Consider the following 23,164-nt stretch of genomic DNA (forward strand, 5'->3'; position numbering starts at 1 on the left):
GGATCAGAAACAGTCTGGGAAAACAATGACCTGAATTTATATACTCATGAGAAAGATTGCATTTTGGGAAATAGTTACTCATATAAGAAAAAGTCCTAAATTTAGTTTAAAATATATATATAATATTTTTTACTCTATAAACATTTAGCTGATAAACAGTAGTAATATTTAAGTTTAAATTATTTAGCAATTGTATATCCAGTAGTTCAATATATAATACAAATATAAAATGCAAATACAAATATATTAATAGAATACAAACACAAATGCTAATAATACAAGTAAACTTACTGTTATTAAAAATCCACTATGGGCAACAATGAACCCACAGGAGCGTTAATAAGAATATTCTTGTTCTTTTGCTCCACCGTGTTTCACATAAGAAAACCAAAGCTGTCATATTATATCAAATGTCTACTTTTCAGAGCATAGCTTGTGTATATAAAAGTAAACATTTCCCATTTCTAACTTGTAAAGGATAGGTTTTCATTTAATTAAATAATCCAAATACATCTCTTCTTTATTTTTACTATTCCCTAGCTTTTAAAATCAATCACTCCATATTAAATTGAATAGGAAAGCATTTTTGGACAGAATTATCTTAATCTCATAGCTACTTTAATCTTAAGAATAATGTAGAGCAGAATGAAAATCACAAGCCAGAATTCTAGAGTTTACTTTTAAAATCTGGCCTCCTCCTAAGTGTATGCAGAAACTAAATTCCAGGGACATTGCTTCCATGCCAACAGTAATATGAGAGAAATTTTGCTTTAGCTATGGAAACACTGCAAATACATGAGCTTTTTTCAGCTGCTTGTCTTAGAAAGGACTCAGCACAGTTCAGAGCTGCCTACATTGTAAGTAGAGACTAGGAAGAATCAACATGCTGAAATGATTTTGACAGACTTAATGACTTTGAAGGACGTAAAGAAACATCTGGGATGTGTGTGTGTAAGTGTGTGTACACACTCGTGGACAGAGAACAGAAATTCTCATCTGAATATATTTCTCTGTGGTTGTTCAGTTTTTTGTTCCTTGCAAGTGAACCATTTCATCTTTTAATAACAATTTCAAACGAATGTGGTCTTTAACTTTTGATATGTAATTGAAATGGAACACCCAACTGTGAAGAAAGATGATTGCAAAGCAATTAGAATTGATCTTACTTATTTTTCTTCTCCCCAGGTCAAACTAATGCCTCCTGCTCCAAGTGATGACCTAGCAACACTCAGTGAGCTCAACGATGGCAGCCTGCTTTATGAAATTCAGAAGCGCTTCGGGAACAATCAGATATACGTAAGTGCCCTTGAAATTGCCTCTCGCACTGCATTTGTCTTGCTGCATATTTTCACCCTTCAGTGCTGCAGAGATTACAGATAATGGGTTTATTGTTGCTTCTGGTCATGCTGATAGCTTAAGGTGGATTTCTTAGAGTTCAGGTTGATTCTTTTGGTTCAGTTATAAGGCAAGTTCAGGCAAGTTCCAACTTTTAGAGGTGTTAAGTGAAAGTAAATATCCTGAGAGTAGACAACTTGCTTGTACTGCTTGCTGTGGAAGGTCTTGCTAGAGCCAGTAGGAGCTGCATGTCACTTTTAAAACTGTGTGTTTCCTCTGCTTTAATTTAGTCTGCTAGATCTGGTAAGGAAAGCTACAGAGGCAAAGTTGATCATGCATAGAGGACTGCCTCGGTATTCGCATGAAAAGATAAACTATTGTTCCTCTACATTATCAGGGAATGTCTTTGTAAAGTGTATTTGTAAATGTATTGAATAAATAATTTATACAGGGATCTTTGATAATAGGATACAAGTATATTATGACTCAGAGGACAAACAGTGTGGAGAATTGATTTGCTGTGGTTCTATCCTGGTTTATATGTGTTATTTCTTCCAATACTAGTAACAATTTAGACACTGTGATTTCAAATCTCAATCTGTTCTCTCTCTCTCTCTCTCTCTCTCTCTCTCTCTCTCTCTCTCTCTCTCTCTCTTTCTCTCTTTCTCTCCTTGATTTTGTTATATTCAACTTAGAGCAGTTCAATCAGAAGGTCTATAGAGAAATCTAATCATACACATGCCTTCTATCCCTTTTTGGCAACACCCATTTTTTCCTAGTCTACTGAGAAATTAAGTAATTTTCATGTAAATGTGAAGTCTGAGATTTCCTTACAAGTAATGAATTGTCAGGTGCTGATTGGCCTATGAAAATTCAGTGCAGCACCTTAATGCTTGGATAAATTGCCTGCCACTGTAAATACACTTAAAATTAAATGCTTCTGTCAAAATTAATGGAGTTGAATCACTGGCGGAAAGTGGTGAAACCCAATTACTTTGGTCTGTTACTGCCCCATTATTTGTGTGTTGTTTGTAGTCCATTTTCCTGCCTTACCCATCATTGTGTTGATTCTTCTTCTTTTTAAGTTTGTAATTATATTATCAGAAGATTACTGCTTGAATTGTTTTGAACGTCTTTATTTCCTTCAAGCTTTTCAAGTGGCTTTGTCTCCCAAATATCCATTTAATCTACTTCTCCCCATCTCAGTGGCCACCGTCCTCTTCAAAGCCATTGTCATCCCTTCTCTAGCAGCCTCTTAACTTTCTAGAGGAAACTTCACTCCCTTTCAATCTGACCTCACAAAGAACTAGAGTAACTTTTGTATAGAACAAATGTAATGTCAAAACTCCCAGTCCTTAAACTTTCCTATAGCTTATCATTTTTCGTGGGAGGATGACCACAATCCTTATTCCAGAGTCTAGAATCTTCTATGAGACTCATCAGGATCCGGCCCCTGCACACTTTCGTTTGTGACTCTTAGGCATTAATCCTTCTCCTCCTTCCTGCAAAGGGACTTGACTTACTTTTCCTTCCATAAAGTTCTCTTTCCACCTCCATGAACACTTAGCTTTATAAACTCCCACTCAAAGGTTGTTCAGTCTTTCTTTATGTAAACCTTCCCAGACTTTCCAGATGACTTCACTGCGGAGGATCTTTGTGTAGAGCTTCAATCAACACTTAAGATTATATACTTTAGTCATGGTTTGATTAGCACGTGAATCCTGTACTGGATACACTCTGAGCTCAGTGAGAATAGGAGCCAAGGTGGTTTTGCTCACCAAGAGGCCTGGCCTAACACTTTCTAATCTTAAATAACAAATACGTTCTATCTGTTTATCTAACTCTTCCACACAATGGACCATCTTCGTAGATATTCTTTGCTGTCTATCTGGATAATCAGAATATTCCCTGCTTTGCTAAAGTTCACATAAAATATAAATTCCCCGCTGTGTGAATCATGGTTTCCTTTTTATACCTGAAATATTGAAGAGCTAGATCATCTAGGATAAATTCTATGATGACTTTTCTAAGTTATGGTATTTGAATTCACCTCTCATGGATACACAAGCATTTCAAACATTATTGATTGAATAATAATTAGCAATACTCAAAGTGTATCCTGTTGACGATTGGGTAAGTGAACTTTTTGTAACCAGTCTGCAATGAGAGTAAGCATTTAGAAACTTACAGCAATTTGATGGTTTCATTTACATCTGTTGAATTTAGTAAGAATCACGTTTTGCATTTTGTAAGTCTTTGTCTTTTACAATTTTATTTTTCCAGGAATTAATAATCCTTATTATATTTTGCAAAAGTGTCAGTCTATGATGAATTGGAAATAAAAGCAAGTGTTCCTTTCCCACAAATATAAAAGCACTAATTGCAATGTATGTCTCAAGATTAAAATATTCAAATTTATCATTTGATATGGACACCCACACTCCCAACACATGCCTCCCATAGCCTCTCCCATTCCAGTTAATGGCATCCCCTTTCTTCCAGTTTTTAGGCCAAAGTGCCTGGTAAAAGTATCGATGCTTGCTTTTCTTCCATATTAGACTGATTTTACTGTAAGTATCCTCAGCCTTACCTTCAAAATATATACAGAATATGATTTCCACTGCTGCCACCTGGGCCAATCAGAGCCAAGATAAAAGATTTCAGTTGAACTAATTGTTTAACAAGGATTTTCACCTTCTTTTTTCTATAATTTGATTTATTATATAAAATGATCTTTCAAAATGAACTGTAAATTGCTCTTTTAAGTAAGTGTATAACATTCTATTTATATATTAGGTTGGGAAGTTTCCATACAGTCTGTAGCAAAAGGAAGTTCTCAAACCATCAAGCAGAAAATGAATTGCAGTTGATGAGATATTTGCTAGGAAATGCACAGAGTAAATGCACTGCATTTTTCTGAATAATTATTGTCAACAGTAACAGAGAGAATAGAACATGCAACAAAATCTCTTCATGGATGGCCAATAAGTATGTACTTAATATATTCTTTAGAAACATACTAATAGAACTTGGAGATTCATAAAGAAAAATACCCCCACAAAATAAAAGTAAATCCTATAACATCTGATTAGCCAAGTATGGAGCCTGGCTCATCTCAGCCACTTAATAACTTAATATTCCCCTCAAGGTGACCCACTTGGATATAGCAGGTTTTCTTTTTAAGAGCATCACTCAAGAGGCAAAAGTTGACATGGTGTCAGATATTGAAGTCTGTCTCGCTTCCAGCATATTTGAAATTATGTAGATAGACACATTTTTCCAAGCTTATGCAATCCCAGCCTACTTATCTAAAGCCTTATCTGCAGTTTGTTATGCTATATTATGCAGTACCTGCCATATAGTTGCATGTCTTTCCATTCAACCTAAGAGACACTTTTGAACACTTGACGTGTGTAAGCTGTTAAGAAAATGTAATGTATTAGAAAAATGATGTACAGCAAATGTTTAGGTTTCTACAATTAAAAAAAAAAATTTCTCTACAGTATATTTAAAATGTTCAATTTCATCAAAATGGCCTCTTAAAAATGTGGCTTAAACCTATATAAAGTCATCCTTTATGACTATCATTAATATTCAAATCACATTTTTATAAATTATTTTTTGCTTATCACAAAACATATTTTCAAATGCAGTCTCAATTGCCTTCAATAATTAAACCAATATAAAAATTATATTTCAGGAAAATGCAATTTAGAGGTATTACATTTTTATTTTATTTTTAAAATTTTCATCTTTCTTAATTAGCAGGTTTCCCAATTCTCCCTCAATCTACTTTCTAGCTTCATTTTTTCTTCTCTGGAATTTAAGAATAATTTTCACATACTGAACTAATGAGGTCTCCCTTCGGTTCAGTTATTTCACTTTTATTCCTTTTCTCCACTACTTGGCTATAAAATACGGGCCAATCCTTTGAAGTAAATGTTATATTGAATTACAACATATAGCAAGAATAATGCCTAACTCATTAATTCAAAAATTCATGGCTTTTTATTTGGCAAAAGCATCTATGTAACCAGCAGCTTTGTAAAGAAGTCAAATCTAAGAAATCCCTTCCCCAATTCATCCTAATTATTATGAAAGCTTCAGCATGTAGGACTATCGAATAGGTTTGTCTGATTTTTTTTTACTTTATATAAAAGGAATAATCATCCAGTATATTCTCTTTTGTGACTGTCATCTTTCATTCATTGTTATGTTTCTGACCTTCATCTATACTGTTGCTTATCGCAGCACGTATCCATTTTTATTTCTGTACAATAAATTACTATGTAAATATATCCTAATTTATTTATTGACTCTATAGTTGAGTTTTTTCACTTTTAGTTTATTATAAATAATACTGTTATAAACTGTCATATCTTTTTGTGGGCACACATACGTAAGTATTTTTGTGGTATAACATATAGAAGTATTTCCATTGGGCGTTTACCTAAAACTGGAATGCCAGCATTGTAAGTAGGTATATTCAACTTTTGTAAATACAGCCAAGTAGTGTTTCAAAGTGGTTACACTCCCACTACAGGCTTTTAGGTTTCCACACCCTCACCAACACTTAGCATGGTCAGTATTATTTGTTTTATTAATGTTTTTTTGAAATTCTAGTCATCCTGGCAGTTGTGCCGTGGTATCTCTTTATGGTTTTAACTTAAATTTCTCTGATAACTAATGACATTAACCAGTATGAGTTTGTTGCTCATTTCATTATTTTGTTTTGTGAAGTGCCTGTTCAATTATATTCCCATTTTTTAAAAATAGGGTTGTTTTGCTTTTTCTTCTTGATGTTTAGGGTTTTTATATATTTATGATAGTCTTTCTTAAATATACATATTGTAAGCATTTTCTCCCAGTTTGTGACTTGCATTTTGGTATTCTAATAGTGTCTTCAGATGAAGAAAAGTATGTAATTTTTATAAAGTTCTTTAAGGTTAGTACTTTTTGTATCCTGCTTAAAAAATTTGGCCTTGTTCATGAAAATGAAAATGTTTTTCTATATTTTCTTCTTGAAGTTTGGTTGTTTTAACTTTAACATTTGAGGTGTATTATCATTGTGGAAGATATTTCACAATGGTTAAAGAGGAAGGTCAAGATTAATGTTTTTCCTAAGTGGATTTGCCCCTGTGTTGCAATGGCACTTTTGTCATAAATCAGGTGACATGTGGAAAGGGTCTGTCTCTAGAATCTTCTGTTGTATGGATCTGTTTAATCTATCTATAAACCAATACCAAAATATTTGAATCATTATACCCATATACATCTTGATATATAGAAAGTCCTCTGACTTTGTTTTCAAAATGTCTACTCATGATTCTTGGATATCCATATGTACTTTAAAGTCAATTTATCAATTTCAGGTGGATTTTTATTGGCATTGCATTGAACATATAGATTATTTGGGAATAATTGAGATTTTTTACAATATTTGATTTTCCATTTTATGGAGTGTTTGATCATCTTTAATTTTTCAGGAATATTTTAAATTTTTTTGTGTAGAAGTCTTGCCCATTTGCATAAGATCTATTTCTATGTATTTTTCAAATTTTGTGCTATAATAAATGTTGTTACTGAAAATAACAAGCATATTTCATTTCCTAATTGTTTATGGCTAATATATAGATACAATTTTGATTTTTTTATGTTCATCTTTTAGCTATCAAACTTTCCAAACTCATATTAAAATTTATATAGAGATTCATTTAGATTTTCTGCATATAGTATCATACTGTCTGTAAATAAAGGCTTTTATTTCTCTCTTTTAAATTTTGATAGCTTCTTTCTTTTCTTGCATTATTTTATGGGTTAGGACTGTCAATAAAAAGATGACTGGAAGTGACAATAAGTGGCACCCTTGTCTCCTTTTTGATCCCAGGGAGAAGCTTTCAATGTTTTATCATTAAGCAAGTTGTTTGCTGTAAATATACTGTGGATGTAGTTACTTTTTATTAGATTAAGTTCCATTATATTAAGAGTTTTCAGTTATTTTTGATCAAAAGAGGAAATTAAATGTTTTAAATTTTTTTGACATGTATTGAGATGATCATATGACTTTATTTTACTTGTTACCCTGCTTCCCCGAAAATAAGCCCTAGCTGGACAATCAGCGCTAATGCGTCTTTTGGAGCAAAAATTAATATAAGACCAGGTCTTACATAAGACCCGGGGAAACATGGTAGTATTATAAATTACAAGAGTTGATCTTCTAGTATGAAGTCAACCTTGGACTACTAGAATAAAGCCTACTTGGTTGAAATATATTCTGTTGAATGTACTACTCTAATTTAATTTGTCAATATTTTGCTCAGAATTTTTGCATGTATTTTATTGAGAGAACAGCCTGGAATTTTCCTTTCTTTAAATATACTGGTTAAGTTTTTAATATTAAGTTTATGCAGTTCTCTTAAAGTGAAATGAATAGTGTTACCTCCTGTTATTTTCTGGAATAATTTATGTAACATTTGTTTATTTTGTACATCATGTTGGAGAGAATTCATCAGTGCAGTTTAAGTTTTCTTTGTGGAAAGGTTTCTAGACAAAGAATAAATTTCCTTTATACAGAAAAAACTAGTTATATTTTCTCTTTTTTATTGTGTTCATTTTGGAAAGATGGTGCATTGTCGCCCACCTATTTAAATATACAAACTTAGTTACTAAAATGTGATTCATTTTCATCTGGTATTTTCATCTATTTTCACATCTATAGGATATATAATGATATAGTCATATTATTGATGTTGGTAATCTGTGCATTTTCTCTGGAAAGTCAGTCTTGTTATGGTACTTTCTACTGTGTACAATTTTTCAAAAGATCGTCTTTTGGCTTTTGTTTATATTACATTAATTTCTGCTCCTATATTGATTAATTCTGTATAATTTATGAGCTGCTTGAAATGGATCATTAACTATCCCCTTTTCTTTTTTTCTAACATAATGCATTTTAGGTGATGATTTTTATACCAAGTATACCTTTAGTTGCAAATCACAAGTTATAATATGTTGTAATCAAAATATTTTCTCATTTTCATTGTGATTCTCATAGCTATTTGCAGATGTATAAGTTCTCAACATTTTGTGATTTTGTGGGTATCCATTATTAATTTTTAATTCTACCATGATCAGAGAATATACTCTGTGACTCAGACCCTTTAAATGTAATGAAACTGGCCTATGTTCATTTTAAAAGAATGTACATATATCGCTGTTGTTAGTAACAGTGTTCTCTGTATGTCAATGAATCAACTCAGTAATTAGTTATCTCAAAATTTTGTCTGCTTATTCCATAACTAACTAGGGAAAAATAAACTTAAAATTCCCTACTATTGCTGTTAATCCATGTTTTTCTCCTTACAGCTGTTTTTGCTTTGTCTATTTTATGCTAGATTTTATTCTCATAAAAATTTAGAATTGCTGTATCTTCTTGATTGATTTATCATTTTATTATTGTAAAATGATCATTTTTTTATCTCTGGTACTGCTTCTTGCCTTAGTGTATTTTCTATGAATGGAGTATTGCTAAACCACCTTTTTTTTTTTTGGCTTTATTATTATTTGCATGTATATCTTGCTTGATCTTCTAACTTTCAGATTTTGCCTTTATATTTAAATTGTTTCTCTTTAAAATAGCACATAGTTTTTTTGTTGTTTTTTTAGTTTCAGGTGTACAAAACAATGTAATAGTTAGTCATTTACACCTGTAGCTGTCTAGCACGTAGTATTTTAATCTAGTTCATAATCTCCGTCTTTTAATTAGAATATTTTGTAGCTTGATATTTGATGCAATTACTGATGTATCCGGGTTTAAAGCTATCATTTTATTATTTGATATTTATTTGCTCAATCTGTTTTTTTGTGCCTTATTTACTTTTCCCTTTTTAATTAAAAATATGTTTAGATGCATTCTGTGCTTTATTACTTTTTAAGTTACACTTTTTATTATTACTGTGTAGCAACATAGAACTCATTACCCATTTACTTCCTTCAGTATATTTTGCCATGTATTAATTTTATGTTTTTTATTTAATGTCTTTCACAAAACCCACTTAAGAAATTCTTAGAATTCAGTCATTTCCCCGGTTATGTGTTCAGTGGAACAAGCGTTTTCATTTTATTTTATTTATTTCATTTTATTTGAATTTGACTTTTCTATTTCTTTATTTGCAAACTTTTAAAACAACTTACAGAATGTTAAAGTGATTTTTACTTATACTCTCTTTTGCACAGTGATTTTTTTATTTTAAAGCTGCTGTTTATACAGTTCAAGAACTATTTATATACTTTTGTTTTAACAGACTTTTATTGGGGACATCCTCTTGCTTGTTAACCCATTCAAAGAGCTTCCAATTTATTCCACCATGGTGAGTATAAAATTTAAAATATCATTTAATATTGTAGACTAACACAAACCAGGCATAATTATTTGCATCAAATGACTAATTAAGAAGAAAAACCATAACAATAGGAAAGGTTAAATTTCTCAGAAAGTTCTGAATTGAGTAGTTGCATAATAATTCTCTTCATTATATTTAATCTTCAAAGTTTTGGACATAGAATTATTCATAATACAATTTTGTTAATGTTCATAGAATTTTGAGTGATTTCTTTCCATTCCATTTGTTGGTAATTTATGCCTTGTCTGACCTTTTAAAATCAATTTATTAGGGCTTTATGAATGGTATTAATCTTTTCAAAGAAAAAAACTCTTGACTAATTTTTTTATTGTTTATTCTCTATACAGTTGATTACTACTTTTTATCTTTGTTGTTTCCTTTGCTCTACCTTCTTTGAGTCTATTTGATAGTTGTTTAAATTGTATAGTCAAAAATGTCATCGATTTCTGCCCTTTTTAAATAAGTATTTGAGGTGTTTTATTTTGCTTTAAACAGTCTAAATTCTACATCTTAGATATTTCACAATTTCATTATTGAATTTAAGATATCATCTCTTTCTATTGGTATTTTTTCTTTGCTGTATGAATTCTATAAAAATATAACCTTATTCTTTTTTTATTTGCTACATTTGCTTCTCTTTGATCTATAGTCTGGATATATTGACTAACTAGGTTACTAATTGTCTTGCCGGTTGTTTTGAATTTGCAGATAAAACCATATATTCAATTGTTGACATCATTTTTTTCAATATTAAAATTTTCATTTTATATTCAAAGATTCCAGTTCTCTGGTGAAATTCTTTGTCTTGCTACCTATTTTCTTGGACATGTTAATAATTTATTTTAAAATATGTGTTTGATAACTCTAATAATAACTTATTATTAATCTAGTAACTAATACTAGGTAATAATTCTAATAGTTCTAATCTAATCTAAATAATATCTAATAACATCTGGGTATATTTCTAGTGTTTGTCTTTGTCAATTCATTTTTCATTACATGGCTGTGTTTACTGACATTCCTGGAAAATGTTGGTTGAATACTGAACCTTTAGTATAAAATTTACAGAGGTTGGGGTGGTGTTATCTTCCCAAGAAGTTTTGTTTATTTTCTCCTGGTGGGTAAATTATAGGCAGATAATGTAGACTCTGGTAAAATTCCTGTACTTTGTGTTTGCCCTTATGCTTAAGGAAGGCACGCCCCATTAGTTTCAACTGAGACGTTGGATGATGTCGACTTGGCTTTACTTTGTTACTGAGATCTGAATCTTGAAATTGTGTTTCCCTAGCAGTATGCAGCTGCTATGTCTGCTTAGCTTTTTAGAAACTTACGTTTACATTCTCTGAGGCCTCTGAGCTTTACTCCGCAAAATGGCAATGCAGAATGAGAAAAAGTTGTGGAGAAGATTCTGTTTGGCTCAATGCATTTTGATATTCTCCAACATCTTGACCTCTTATATGCTAGTTGCTTTGGTGATATTCAGAGGTCTCCAATTAGGTGTTTAATTTGTATTTTATCCAGCTTTTATAGTTGTTCATGGCGAGATCATTAGTCTGAGACCAGCTACTTTATTATAGCCATATGATAAAATGGGCTATATCTGTTATTACATTGGTGTCAGAAGATCGTTTGCCTTCAAATGCCTAAGATTGGTTGGAATTCCATGTCCATTATTTTTCAATTCTGTATGCATCTTTCACAGACAGAGAGAGAGAGAGAGAGAGAGAGAGAGAGAGAGAGAGAAACATATACATGCTATTTAAAGTTAACTATTGATGTATTGTCCCTGGCTTATATTAGCGTGTCACATTTGATAGTAGAGTTAACAAGATTCCTATGATGAAACAAAAGGGAATTTAAATAATTGAATAAAAATACATACACATATAAATATTATTTAAATGCTTCTATGGAACTAGAGGTCAAATTATAAGTGTTAGGGAAATTTTAACATAATAAATTATTATAATATGGCATTGACTGTCATATATTATATCTTGTAATGTAACAAACCTATTATTTTATGGTTTGTTTCTTTTTAGGGTGTCAACAATATGGCAGTTTTATGATTTCAAGTATTATGTTGTATTTACATTTTCTTTCAGAAATACATGCTACTAGAGAAGAGAAACTTTAAGACTTGTGTTTTGTTATTAATGTAGGAATGAGATGTAATGCGTTGAGATTTTTGCCAGAATGCTTTGTTAAAACTTAAAGCAGTGAATGCAATATGTAAGTTATAGGTATTGTACTTTATACTCATCATTTATCATTTCCAGCTGACTCTGGCATAGAATGTAAGAGGAAAATAAATATATTTAGGTAAAATATGGACTGATATAAAGCTCAAAGTAAAATTATATACTTTTACCAGGTAACAATGAAATTTTACAGTGTCTGGTGTTTTGGAATTCACATACATTATGTAGAATTAAATAGTTTGTACTCCCCTGGTCTATAAGTAATGACTCATGAAATTATAGATACTAGGTAGATACAAGGATTTAATGTTTAGGTTGAATTAGTGGACATCCTTTGTAGCAATATTACTACCTCATAATTTTAAATCAGTTACTTGTGTACTGAACTAGGTTAAAATTAGCTCATTGTTCTATGGACACAGAAGAAAAAGTTTCATTTCTCTTTGTGTGTCTACTGATTATAATTATGGCTAAGTTTATTGTTTTAAATGATAAAAATTTTAAAATACTTTTGTTTCTTCCCATGTTGATTAGTTTAATAAAAGAAGAAAATAAAACATTGAGTATGATCGCATCTATAAAGATTATACCATCCAGGAGAATAACTTCTGTGTTTCATGTTGAAAAAAATAAATCCACATGCACCATTTGTGTCTTTTATTTTGTTACCATTACCATTAGCTGTGCAATATTCAGCCTTTGCATAATATTCATTTCGTATCTAGCAGGTCATCAATCATGGATGTAGAAGACCTTTTGTGACGAACTTCATTTTGAGACTAATATAAGCACATGGCAGCAAGCAGCCCTGTCCATTAGATGGCTTGCTGCTGTAAGCAATGTTGATCTGACGCTACCAATCACTGGGAGAAGTGGCACTTAGAGGGCCAGTAGGCAGACAGTTCTAAATGAAGTATAACCAACAGGGAAAGATTCATTATTGTGCTGCCTGTTTATGCTGAAGCCAAAGATTGTTGCTCATTTTAAACACAAAAGAGGTAGGAAAGAAGGAGGAGACAGAAAAATAGCCAGATTTTTCTGAATCGGTCTTACAAAAAAAGGAACGTTACAATCAGGAACAAGAATGCTTTATCAAACCAACAAATATTTAGTCTATTAAATATAATATATTGTGTTAGATATTTAGGGATGCTGTTTAACTGTCTCCTTGTTCTTAAGAACTGCATAGACATTCTAGAGACAAAATGCAAATAGTGATAAAAAAGATAATCTCAGACTCCACTTGAAGATGAAGACTGTAAAACACCTGTATTGGGAAGGTACACTATTAATAGACACGTCAGAAGGTTAGAAGGGAAGGAAATCTTAGGTTAAGAAAGGCATTACAGGGGAAAGAAATGTGATTGGGGCAAATCTTAAAGAATGAGTAACATTCCGATAAGGGGAAAGGAGTATGTTTTGGAGGATTGTTCAGAGCCACATTATGGAGATGACAAAATATAAGACCACTTAGAGGAATGCATAGACCGGTTTGATAAATTCTGAAGTTCAAAAGCTGAATAACTAAAAATCGAGTTTAGGCCTAGATTATAAAGCTAAGTTAGAGAGTTTGGGTTTTATTTTTCAGAAAATAAAGAGTCATTGGAAAAAAAGAAGTTTGATACAATTAGTGTGTTAAGTCTATTTTTTACCACCAGTTTGAGGAAAAGAGATACTTATGCAAGACTAGTTAGTAGATACCGAAATAATCCAGGAGTAAGTTTATCAGGGTCTAATATGGGGACTCTAGTAATGGGAAAAAAGAGATGGCGCTGAGTCAGTCAGTGCAAAGACCATAAGTAGTATCCAAAAAGCAGTTTCGTTTTAGGGATGAATAAGAAGAAAAGGTCAACTGATGCCAGTTTTGAATTTGTCAATCTGGGTGAGTAAAGGTATTGATAACAAAGAAAAGGAAAGAAATTCATGAGGAAATATCAGGGTCAGGTGACTATCTGAAGTTTTTGGAGGTTAAATTGAAGTAATGTTGAGATTCTGTACTGCATGCAAGATTAGGAATAATTCTCATAGATAACTTCATTTTGTGAGATTTCTAGGGTTCACACCACACTTAAGGATAAGCTAGAAAAGTAATAGAAAATAAGCTAGAAAAGTAATAGAAAATGGAAGAGGAGATGGAGAAGAAGGAGGAGGGGAGAGGGAGGGAAGACAATGACAGGAAATATGGTGGCAACTAAAGAACCAGGTCTAATATACTGCAAAGTAGTAATCAGAAAACCAGTGAACAAGTGAATGTCCTGAGAATAAATGCTTCAGCAGTGAATATTCATTGGCCCCTCACATATCAGTATTAGACCTTTCTCGAGTGTTTCTCATTATTACTTTTACTATGGAGTTCACAAACCAAGGATGTATCACCTTGAAATTTCAATATTCAGAATGTTGACACCATTCGGGATAAGCTACCTGGGGATAATTTTTCAAGATTATATTTTTGAGTACACACAATGCAAAACTGAGCAGTACCCAGTTTCTTTTTATCCTGTGATTTTTAATGAGATGAAACTCTCCCAATATGTAAAGTGGCATCACATGTGGCATCAGGTTAGGGCTTTGTTTAGTTTTAGTTTCCGCTTGCTGTTGGATTCCATTTTCAAATAATTTGCTGGTATATTGTCCCATCAACCTTGAAGACATGTACTCTGTATTTTCTTACAAACAAAAACATTCTCTTAAGTAACCTCCATACACCCATCAGAAATATGAAATCACTACTGATGTACTGCTATCGTCTAATCAAGAAGCCCCATTCACGTCTTTCCCATTATCCTAGTAACGCCCAGATAGCCAACGATCCAGGCCACCACTGTAGAGTGCACTGAACCACCAATCCCTTTAATCTTCAATCTCAAGCAATTCTTTAGTCTTCTCTTGAACTTTCCAACCTTGACATCTTTGAGGATGCAAGCCAATTATTTTGGGAAATAAAAATTGTCTGTCTGATATTTCTTCATGGCTCAGAAGTCTTGCTGTCATTTCATTTTTATTCAAATGTAACAGGATTCACTAGAAACTGAAAGGGACTAAAAATACTGGCACTGAATCACCATGGCAATCATCATAAATCACTGTCACTGAAATTAAGTTAATTAAATTTTTATTTTTCTGAGAAATTGATAAATTCATATGTGTTCCAGCTACAACTGCCTTCTCTTCAAATTAAAAGCCCTTTCTATTTGTTACTGAAATTAAATGTTGCCAAGAGAAACTGTATTTGATGTAAATTACCACAACTTCAGCTTACTTCATGGCTATCGATTAAACTAGATTTTTGTGAGTTGTCCTTCCTAAAGACAGCAGATTTATTTAAAGCCTGCAGATTTATTTAAAGTCTGTGACCTAGTAATGAAGGATCAAATATGAGCGTCCATTTTATCATTATGAACACTTAAAATGTGCTGAGAAGTGCATACTTTTACAAATGTTTTGTAGTTACAAATGAGATTCAAAATTAGAGATAAAATCACTTTGTGTTTTGGAAATAAGTCAACTGAGTCATGAAGTAAAGTATCCTGAACTCTTTTCACAGAGCTTTCTGTCTTTATGCTGCACTATTTTTCAGGTCTCCCAGCTTTACCTGAGCATCATGGGGCAGCCATGTTCCTCTCTGCCACCTCACATATTCTCCTGTGCAGAGAGGGCCTTCCACCAGCTTTTCCAGGAGCAGCGTCCCCAATGCTTCATTCTCAGGTAAACCCACCCCTCACCTATCCCTGATTCTCAGTTTTGCATGAGGGGCTTGGCAATAAAATTGTCCCAATTTCTTATGGTTTACATTGATTTGCTTGCTCAGCAGTTTGCAGTTTAGTATATCTTTGCAATAACTACATTTGACTCATTACAAAGGAGAAATAGCTCTGTTGTTTAAAATAATCCCAAGTACAGCTGAATCAATATCTACAAAGTTAACCTGAAACTCAGTTCATTTTGAGGGTTTATGACTTAGAACCAGAATGCTTTTGCTTTCAAACCTTAGAACACATGAGGAAAGAAAGCCACCCAATGTTAATGAACCTATCTATACCACAGTTCTCCAAAATGTGGTATTGCCCAAAAAACAAAATACAAATTATTACCTGGCAAATGTGGGTTTTCCCCCCCTACTTCTAAGTATTTACCTTTGCTTATATTTCATCAAAACTATACACCCAAAGTATTTTTTTATTGAGATATAATGGTACCATTAGCTCATAAATATCAAGATGCTCAGGACGATGATTTATATTGAACGGAGCAAAGATTATTCACACCAAAAAAAAAAAAAATACCACAAGAAGTCAAGGTGAAATGTGATTATGTATTCATAGAAGATTAAAGAAATATTTAAGTATTAAAATAAGATCTGCATTGAGAATTGTGTTTTACATTAGGAGCAATCTCTAAAAGAGGGGACTTCTATAAATACTCATGGCTTTGCTTATTATGTGTAGTGTTTTTTGAAAACTGAACCTTTAAATAAACCACTGCACAACTCAAGTCAAAGTGAAATGAAAGAGTGTAAAGATGGAATCCTGGATAGAACCAAGAGAGACTTTTAAGTATTTAAATACGCATTATTTGTATACTTTTACATTATTAATGTGATCAAAAATTTCATGGACGGTCAGATTGTTGCAAACTTCAATGTTTCTAAAATAGTGTGCAAATAGTTGTTTTCACACTTGTTCTGAAGTGTCCTCAGGATAAGAGAGGCACTGGAGGGTAGCCCATCCCTTCCTCAAGCAAGCAACTCTACTTTTACTGCTTTGGGTTTTCTGTTGGGTTTTCTGGCCTTACTTTGACAAAATGGGTAACACTTATTAAAAATTATGACATTGTGGGGAGTGTTTAGTAGTGTTGACAATAATAACAACAAATATTTATTGAGAATTTACTAAGGGCCAGACCCTTCACTAGATGCTTTCCATCTATTATCTTATTTATTGCCTTAGCAACCTAATGAGATAGGTATTATTCTTGTTATTATGATCACCATTTTATATCTCAGAGGACTGAGTTTAAAAAGAGTTCACTGATTAGTCCAGGTTCTCATAATTAGTAAATAGTGAATTTAGGATGTGAGCCCAACAGTGTAAATTAGTAAATAGTGATTAATTAGTAGATGGTCCAGTAGTTGGTGTATCTGGGATGTGAGCCTGAGTCTGGCTTCTGAGCCTAATTGAAGCTTAACCATTCTCATAGCCAAATACCAGTGCATGGCTGGCCTCCTGCTGCTATCCCAAGGGGGCTTTCAATTGCTCACCCCAATCTCTCCTAAAATTATGGCCATAACTCCATGGATTTACCTCAATTCTTTTTTTTTTTTCAATTTTTATTTATTTTATTTGATTTATTTTTTGTTAGTATTATTATTTTTAATGCTTATTGAATCTACTTAATTTTGGGAAAGATATTGGTCCTTAGCGAAGCTCTGAGGGGCTACTGGATTCATATCCTTTGGAAATCTGCCTATTACAGAGTTCACAATGTCTAGCAATTTTCTTCAGTAAAGATACCTGTAACTCAAAGACTTCTACAGTGTATTTGCTCATGGACTTGTTTTTCCCATTAGGAATTGTTAATATTCTGCAGTACTAGTATCTCTTTGGGACATTTTTTAAGGCCAGTAATGCCATGTATTAACCACTTACTCTGGGAAAAAAAAAGATTTTTCCATTAAGTTTCAAGAGCGTATCACCTAGACCTGGCATCCAGAATTGAAGAACAAATCTGCGATCACAAGAACTGATTCTTAGAGTCATTCTCTGTCTTCTTTCAAGATTAGCACTTTTTATGTAGCTTCTCTACCTCCTCGATTGTCTTACCTAAGATAAAGACTTTCTGCCTTTATACTAATATATTTAAGTTGTTTTTTATTATATTTTATTAGTTTCAGGTGTATAAAGCAACATAATAGACATTTACACCCCTCACAAAGGGATAACCCCCTCCCCCAATCTACTACCCCTCTGACATTGCATATAGCTGTTACAATTCCATTGACTCTATTCCCTATGCTGTGCTCCACATCCCGTGGCCATATATATACATATATATTTAATTATAGTTGACATTTAGAAATCAACTAAATACATTCTTTAAAGTTCATTTATTCAGTTTTTATTGTGTCCTATAACTAGCATTTGCAAAGGATAATTTTGCAGATTTGGGGATCAAACTTAAATATTCCTGGGATAGATGTCCTATAAGGTATCGTGTTTCCTCGAAAATAAGACCAATCTGGACCATCAGCTCTAAATTACTTGTTTGAACATGTGTGGCAAATATTCATTATCCTAACTATATGCTGACCATATCTAAATTAATGTTATGTGCTGAACATACAAGTGACTTCCGAAGTGAATAAGCAGTATGTGGTCAGTTTCTGTTGGGTACAGATTTAGGAGACAAAACTCTTCAAATAAGCGTAAGAATTCTTATGAACCCATGATTGGCACCACCTAAAATCCTTGGTCAGTATCTAGTTTAATCATAAACTTGGATTTTCAGGTGAAAAAAATGTTTCTTAAGCTGAAGTAGAGGAATGAAGCCTGTCATAACCTACTTTTCTTTTATTTCATTCTATTTTACTCAAAGTGTAAATGAAATGTGGCCATTTTGAGATTTTATGAGACAGTTAAAATGTGTGTGATTTTGGCTATCCCTTTCCCTACCCCTGATCTGGTAACCATGTGAGCACAATTGTGGGGAGAAGAGAGAGAGACTCACATAACCACCAGGTCAGCCCCATACCCTCACATGCCTCTGTGTCTCCAGCTCTGCAGAGACTGTTGCTACCTCCTTCACTACTCTGGATTCGCCACCCATTTCAGGTTGCTTAATAGAAGCTCAGGAAATTTTTGTTGAATGCTTAATGCTAGATAAATGTTACCTTCTGTGCCACCCCTTTTCCAAGAATCAGCTCAGCTTCCACCTCGTCCAGAAGTCTTCCCTGGTTCCCTCCAGGGTATGTACCTGCTTCTTCACCGGTGGGTGCATTGCTTGTTGAGCACTGCTGCTTTCTAATCGTGCATTATTTATGTACTTAGTGTTTACTTGGGAGTATCCCCAGTAGATGACACAGGGCAGTATTTTTCACCTCTTTACCCCTGAAATCTACTATAGACTCTGGCACGTAGTAGGCCTTCAGTAACTTTCATTTGAAATAATGAGCAGTATTTTAAAAAGGAAAATGATATTTTCAAGATTCATCCCTGAGTGAATGCAAACAAACGCTCTATTTAAATAAAGATTTATGAAACATCTAATTATTTTCCTGGGTAATAGAATTTTTGTAACAACAAGTATAATTGCAGTAATTAAATTTCCATCATGAAAGATATAGATTGTTTCTGCTGGAAAATTAGGTTAAAAGAAAAGGTCTTTGAATCAAGAAAAGGAGCTACTTGTCTTGTGCAGGTCACTGTCACCTGCTCTGCTGAGAGTGCCAGGGGGATTGTTCTAAAAGTGGTTAAAATGTTTATGCACAAATGAGGGGGACAGAAACATTCATTTACAAGTTGAGATTTGAATAAAATAACTAAATTTTAGCTTCTTTTCTGGCAAGCACTCTTTAATTAAGTTTGTTAGAACCAATGTTTAAGGGAAAGCACTGGTAAATAGTTTTATACTTGGTATATTTTTAAAAATTGGCTAATAGATAAAAGACTGATTTTATGAGTATTCTATTTGGATGCAGGAAAATTTTATTTTATATCAGACTCCTTTGGTATAGCAATTATTGTATTGGAATTTTATAGTAACCCTATATCATCTTGTTTCAGGAATATAATAATAGTTATTGCTTATAGAAATTAGCTAAGTTATGAAGTACGCTTGGGAAATAGCTAAAGTATTGTCATTAAACTGTCATTTAGTTAGTGCTTATTCCTAGATTGACGGAAAATGGGAAACATGGATTGTCAGAATGGATAGCAACCTCAACAGGAAACGGGTCAGTTTAGGATATGACCGCACTCAACTCACCTCGTCACATCTAACCACCTTATCTACTTAGTTTTAGTTTAGTAGCTGGGCACTTTATGGTCATTCAAAAGAGAAGGAAGACTCAGACAGATCTAGTTACTTTTCCAAGGAAGGTATAGTGTCTTTCATGAAAGGTCCAGAAAGATTTAACAAGTCCAGGCCATGTTGCTGTAGGACACATGCGCCTCTGGTGCAGAGGCCATCACCCTAGGTCCACCTCATTTACGTTTCTTTACAAAGCTGAGGACAAGTCTGTAGTGTCTTTATTTTCAGTCTACCACCTTTCTGCTATAATTCACCTACGTTACATGGTTCTGCCTTGTAAGAAGTTCTGTCATATTCATTTAGAGTCCCAGCATTTGGAACACCCTAGGGTACATGACATAGTTTACATTTGCTAAATATTTTGAACGATGAATCAAATTGAAAAGTTAAACCATACATACCACAAACTCAATGGAACTTATGTTTTTCCCTCCCACCATCTTTGTGCCTAAAAATTATCTATGGTTAGTTAATGTTTTACTACATTCACAAAAACAGTGAACTTGTGCTTTCTGTCTGTGCTTTATTTTAGTGGCGAAAGAGGATCTGGAAAGTCTGAAGCCAGCAAACAAATAATGAGACACCTAACGTGTAGATCTGGCACCAACAAGCCTGTATTTGATTCCAAATTTAAACATGTAAGTTTCTTATTGAGCTTGGAAAATATGTTGAGCCAAGAAAAATGTCATTTACAGATAAAGGATGACATCATAATAGACCATAAGTTTAATCATGATTTGGTCACAATTTGTAGAAATAAAGAAAAAAAGATTGAAGGTTGGTATAAATTAATATTGTTCAAGTAAACTTTTATTTTGTTGCATACATTTAAAAATATTTTTAACATACTCTATTTTCATGTTAGCTTGGAATAGTTGAATTGAAAATATGTACTATAGTTAGAGATTGTTGTTATTCACATAGAAAGTGCCACTTTGGCGTGTAGGTACATTCTGGGGGGCTGGACTGGTAAGCAACTTCTGTGGGGAATTACTGAGAGCTGATAGTAAAGTTTCAATGTATGTAAAAAATTGACAACAGTAAAACTTAAGGACATTGATGGCAGGAAATAAATCTTCAACCCCTGAAGTGATTTTAAATTATACTCAGTAATGCTTTCATTTGAAGTCTTCTTTATCTACCTAAAATACTACCAGGATTTAAGGAGGAAGGAAAAGACCTCTTAGGAGGTAAGATAAAGGTCACAAATTTCACATAATAAAGCTCAGAAATTTTATGAAATTTTACTCAGAGAGACACTCACAGGTTCTTGTTCACAGACTGATTCTACTCTTTTTACATAATTTTAGCAGGTTTTGTTAACAGGGTTTTTCCAGGCCACAGCATATTGGAGGGGTTGCTAGTGGACTCCTGCAATTGAACACGTGCAAGAAGGAACCCCTAGTGGTAGGGGACGGACAGAAAAATATCAATAACCAAAGACAGTGATCAGAACTCAGAAGTGTGCTGCCCTGGAGCCTTTACCTACAGAGCTAACTCTCCACACTTCAGCGTTTCTGTAGGAAAATCACCCCAGACTAGTGGAAGTTCATGATGATTGTTCTAAGATGGCAACAAATGACTTTCCTATGTGCCCTGTTATTTTAGGGGACCCGAGGTTTCTACACTGTGCCCTACGATTCAGCCCCATTCTCATACTGTCACTTCCCATCCTAAGCTTGTCCCGCCTGTCTATAAGATGCAAACCCATCTGTCCCACAGCCTCCCTGCACACCCCACAGTGTGCCTCAAAGACATGTCCAGATTTTAATGCCTGATCTTCTTCTTCCAAGCACTCTCCTCCCATAACAGTAAATGGTACAGTCATTTTTTTCATTTCCACATCCAGAAACCTGGAATTCACTTTGACTCTTTTCTCTGCCTCCCAAACAATCATAATGTTCTATCAATCCTAGCTCTTTAGCCAATCAGTTTTCTTTTGGCCCAGGATCATCACTGTCAGTAAGACTATCATCTCCTTTCACCAGATTTTCTTGAAGAGTAACCTAATGTGTTTCCTTGCATCAGCCATTCTTATCTTCTGAAGCAAGTACACATCGGCAGTCTGAGTTGACAGGGCAGCTCTGTTCCCCAGTGTCAGTCAGAGCCCAGACTCTTTCTGTCTCATTGCTCTGTCATTCTCCAGGACACTGATCCCTGCCTGCGTGGTGAGGCATCTGCATTCCAGCTCAGGGGAAGGGAACAGGAAGCAGGAGTGCAGGGAGATGGCTAATTTTGTTAGTTCTGTAACTGTGCAGTTAGACCTAGCTGTGCAGTTAGAACTGTAACTAGGCAGCCAAGTGCTTAGCTGACACTATTAGATGGAAGGAGAGGAGACTTGATTTTGACTATTAGTGGCCTATATCATAATCCCCTTGCTCAAAATCCTTGCATGGTTCTGTTCCCTGGAGATCAAGTCCAGTAAATCAGCATGGCCCAACATTCTTTGGGATGGTGTCATTTAACTCATGGGCCTTATAGAATTACCTTCCTCTTATTCTTGCTGACACCTCCTTTGAACACGTATCCCTCACAAACTGGGCCGTGATGTCATGATTTATTCCATTATTCTACACATATCTTAAGTGGCTTCAATGTGTGTGTCCCTTGAATTCAGAGACACTGTCTTAGAGACTGCCATATGATAGGAGCTCAATTTCTGTATGGTTAATAAATGAATATATAAATACAATGTCTATAAGTATTTTGGCACTTCTAGAAAATAATTATGCAAAGTTACCGATATTAATTTACTCTAATGTATCAAATAAATTTAATGTGGATAAACCATTTGTTTGTAATCAACCCTGTACATTTTGGGGTGTGTGTGTGTGTGTGTGTGTGTGTGTGTGCGCGTGTGTGTGATTTATGGAACAACACTGTCATTTTTTTGTTTTGTTTTGAGTCTTGTTTGCCTTTAGTTAGTGGAAATTTTTTTCTTTTTTTTAAAAATTATTATATATTTTTTTGGTCAAGATTAGGGAAGATATATTTGTTCAAAGATTTTAATTATCGTCTCTCTTCAGGCCAAAAAAAACATTATATATATGAAAAATTATTTTAAATTCCTCACACACATAAGAATATAAGTTTTGTTAAATATAAGTCAACTTGCTTTGTATAACATGCAAGAAATGATGTCCCTATATGCTGTATAATTTCCTTGACCAAAAAAAAATACATGAGGCACACCATAGC

The 23,164-nt window shown here is 33.5% G+C and overlaps 1 protein-coding gene across 4 annotated transcripts in view; it reads left to right on the forward strand.

Annotated features, from left to right (window-relative positions):
* The window catches only part of MYO16 (myosin XVI), a 542,975-nt gene that overhangs the window by 249,989 nt on the left and 269,822 nt on the right, over positions 1-23,164 (forward strand). For all 4 annotated transcript variants that reach the window (XM_074329517.1, XM_074329516.1, XM_019731063.2 and 1 more), the window contains 4 exons: positions 1,186-1,296; positions 9,639-9,704; positions 15,519-15,646; positions 20,499-20,604. In XM_074329517.1, coding sequence (XP_074185618.1) covers positions 1,186-1,296; positions 9,639-9,704; positions 15,519-15,646; positions 20,499-20,604 — 411 coding nt within the window. The remainder of the gene's footprint in view (positions 1-1,185; positions 1,297-9,638; positions 9,705-15,518; positions 15,647-20,498; positions 20,605-23,164) is intronic.

The sequence above is a fragment of the Rhinolophus sinicus genome, linkage group LG04 (genome assembly GCF_036562045.2).
Source record: "Rhinolophus sinicus isolate RSC01 linkage group LG04, ASM3656204v1, whole genome shotgun sequence".
NCBI classification, from domain to species: domain Eukaryota; kingdom Metazoa; phylum Chordata; class Mammalia; order Chiroptera; family Rhinolophidae; genus Rhinolophus; species Rhinolophus sinicus.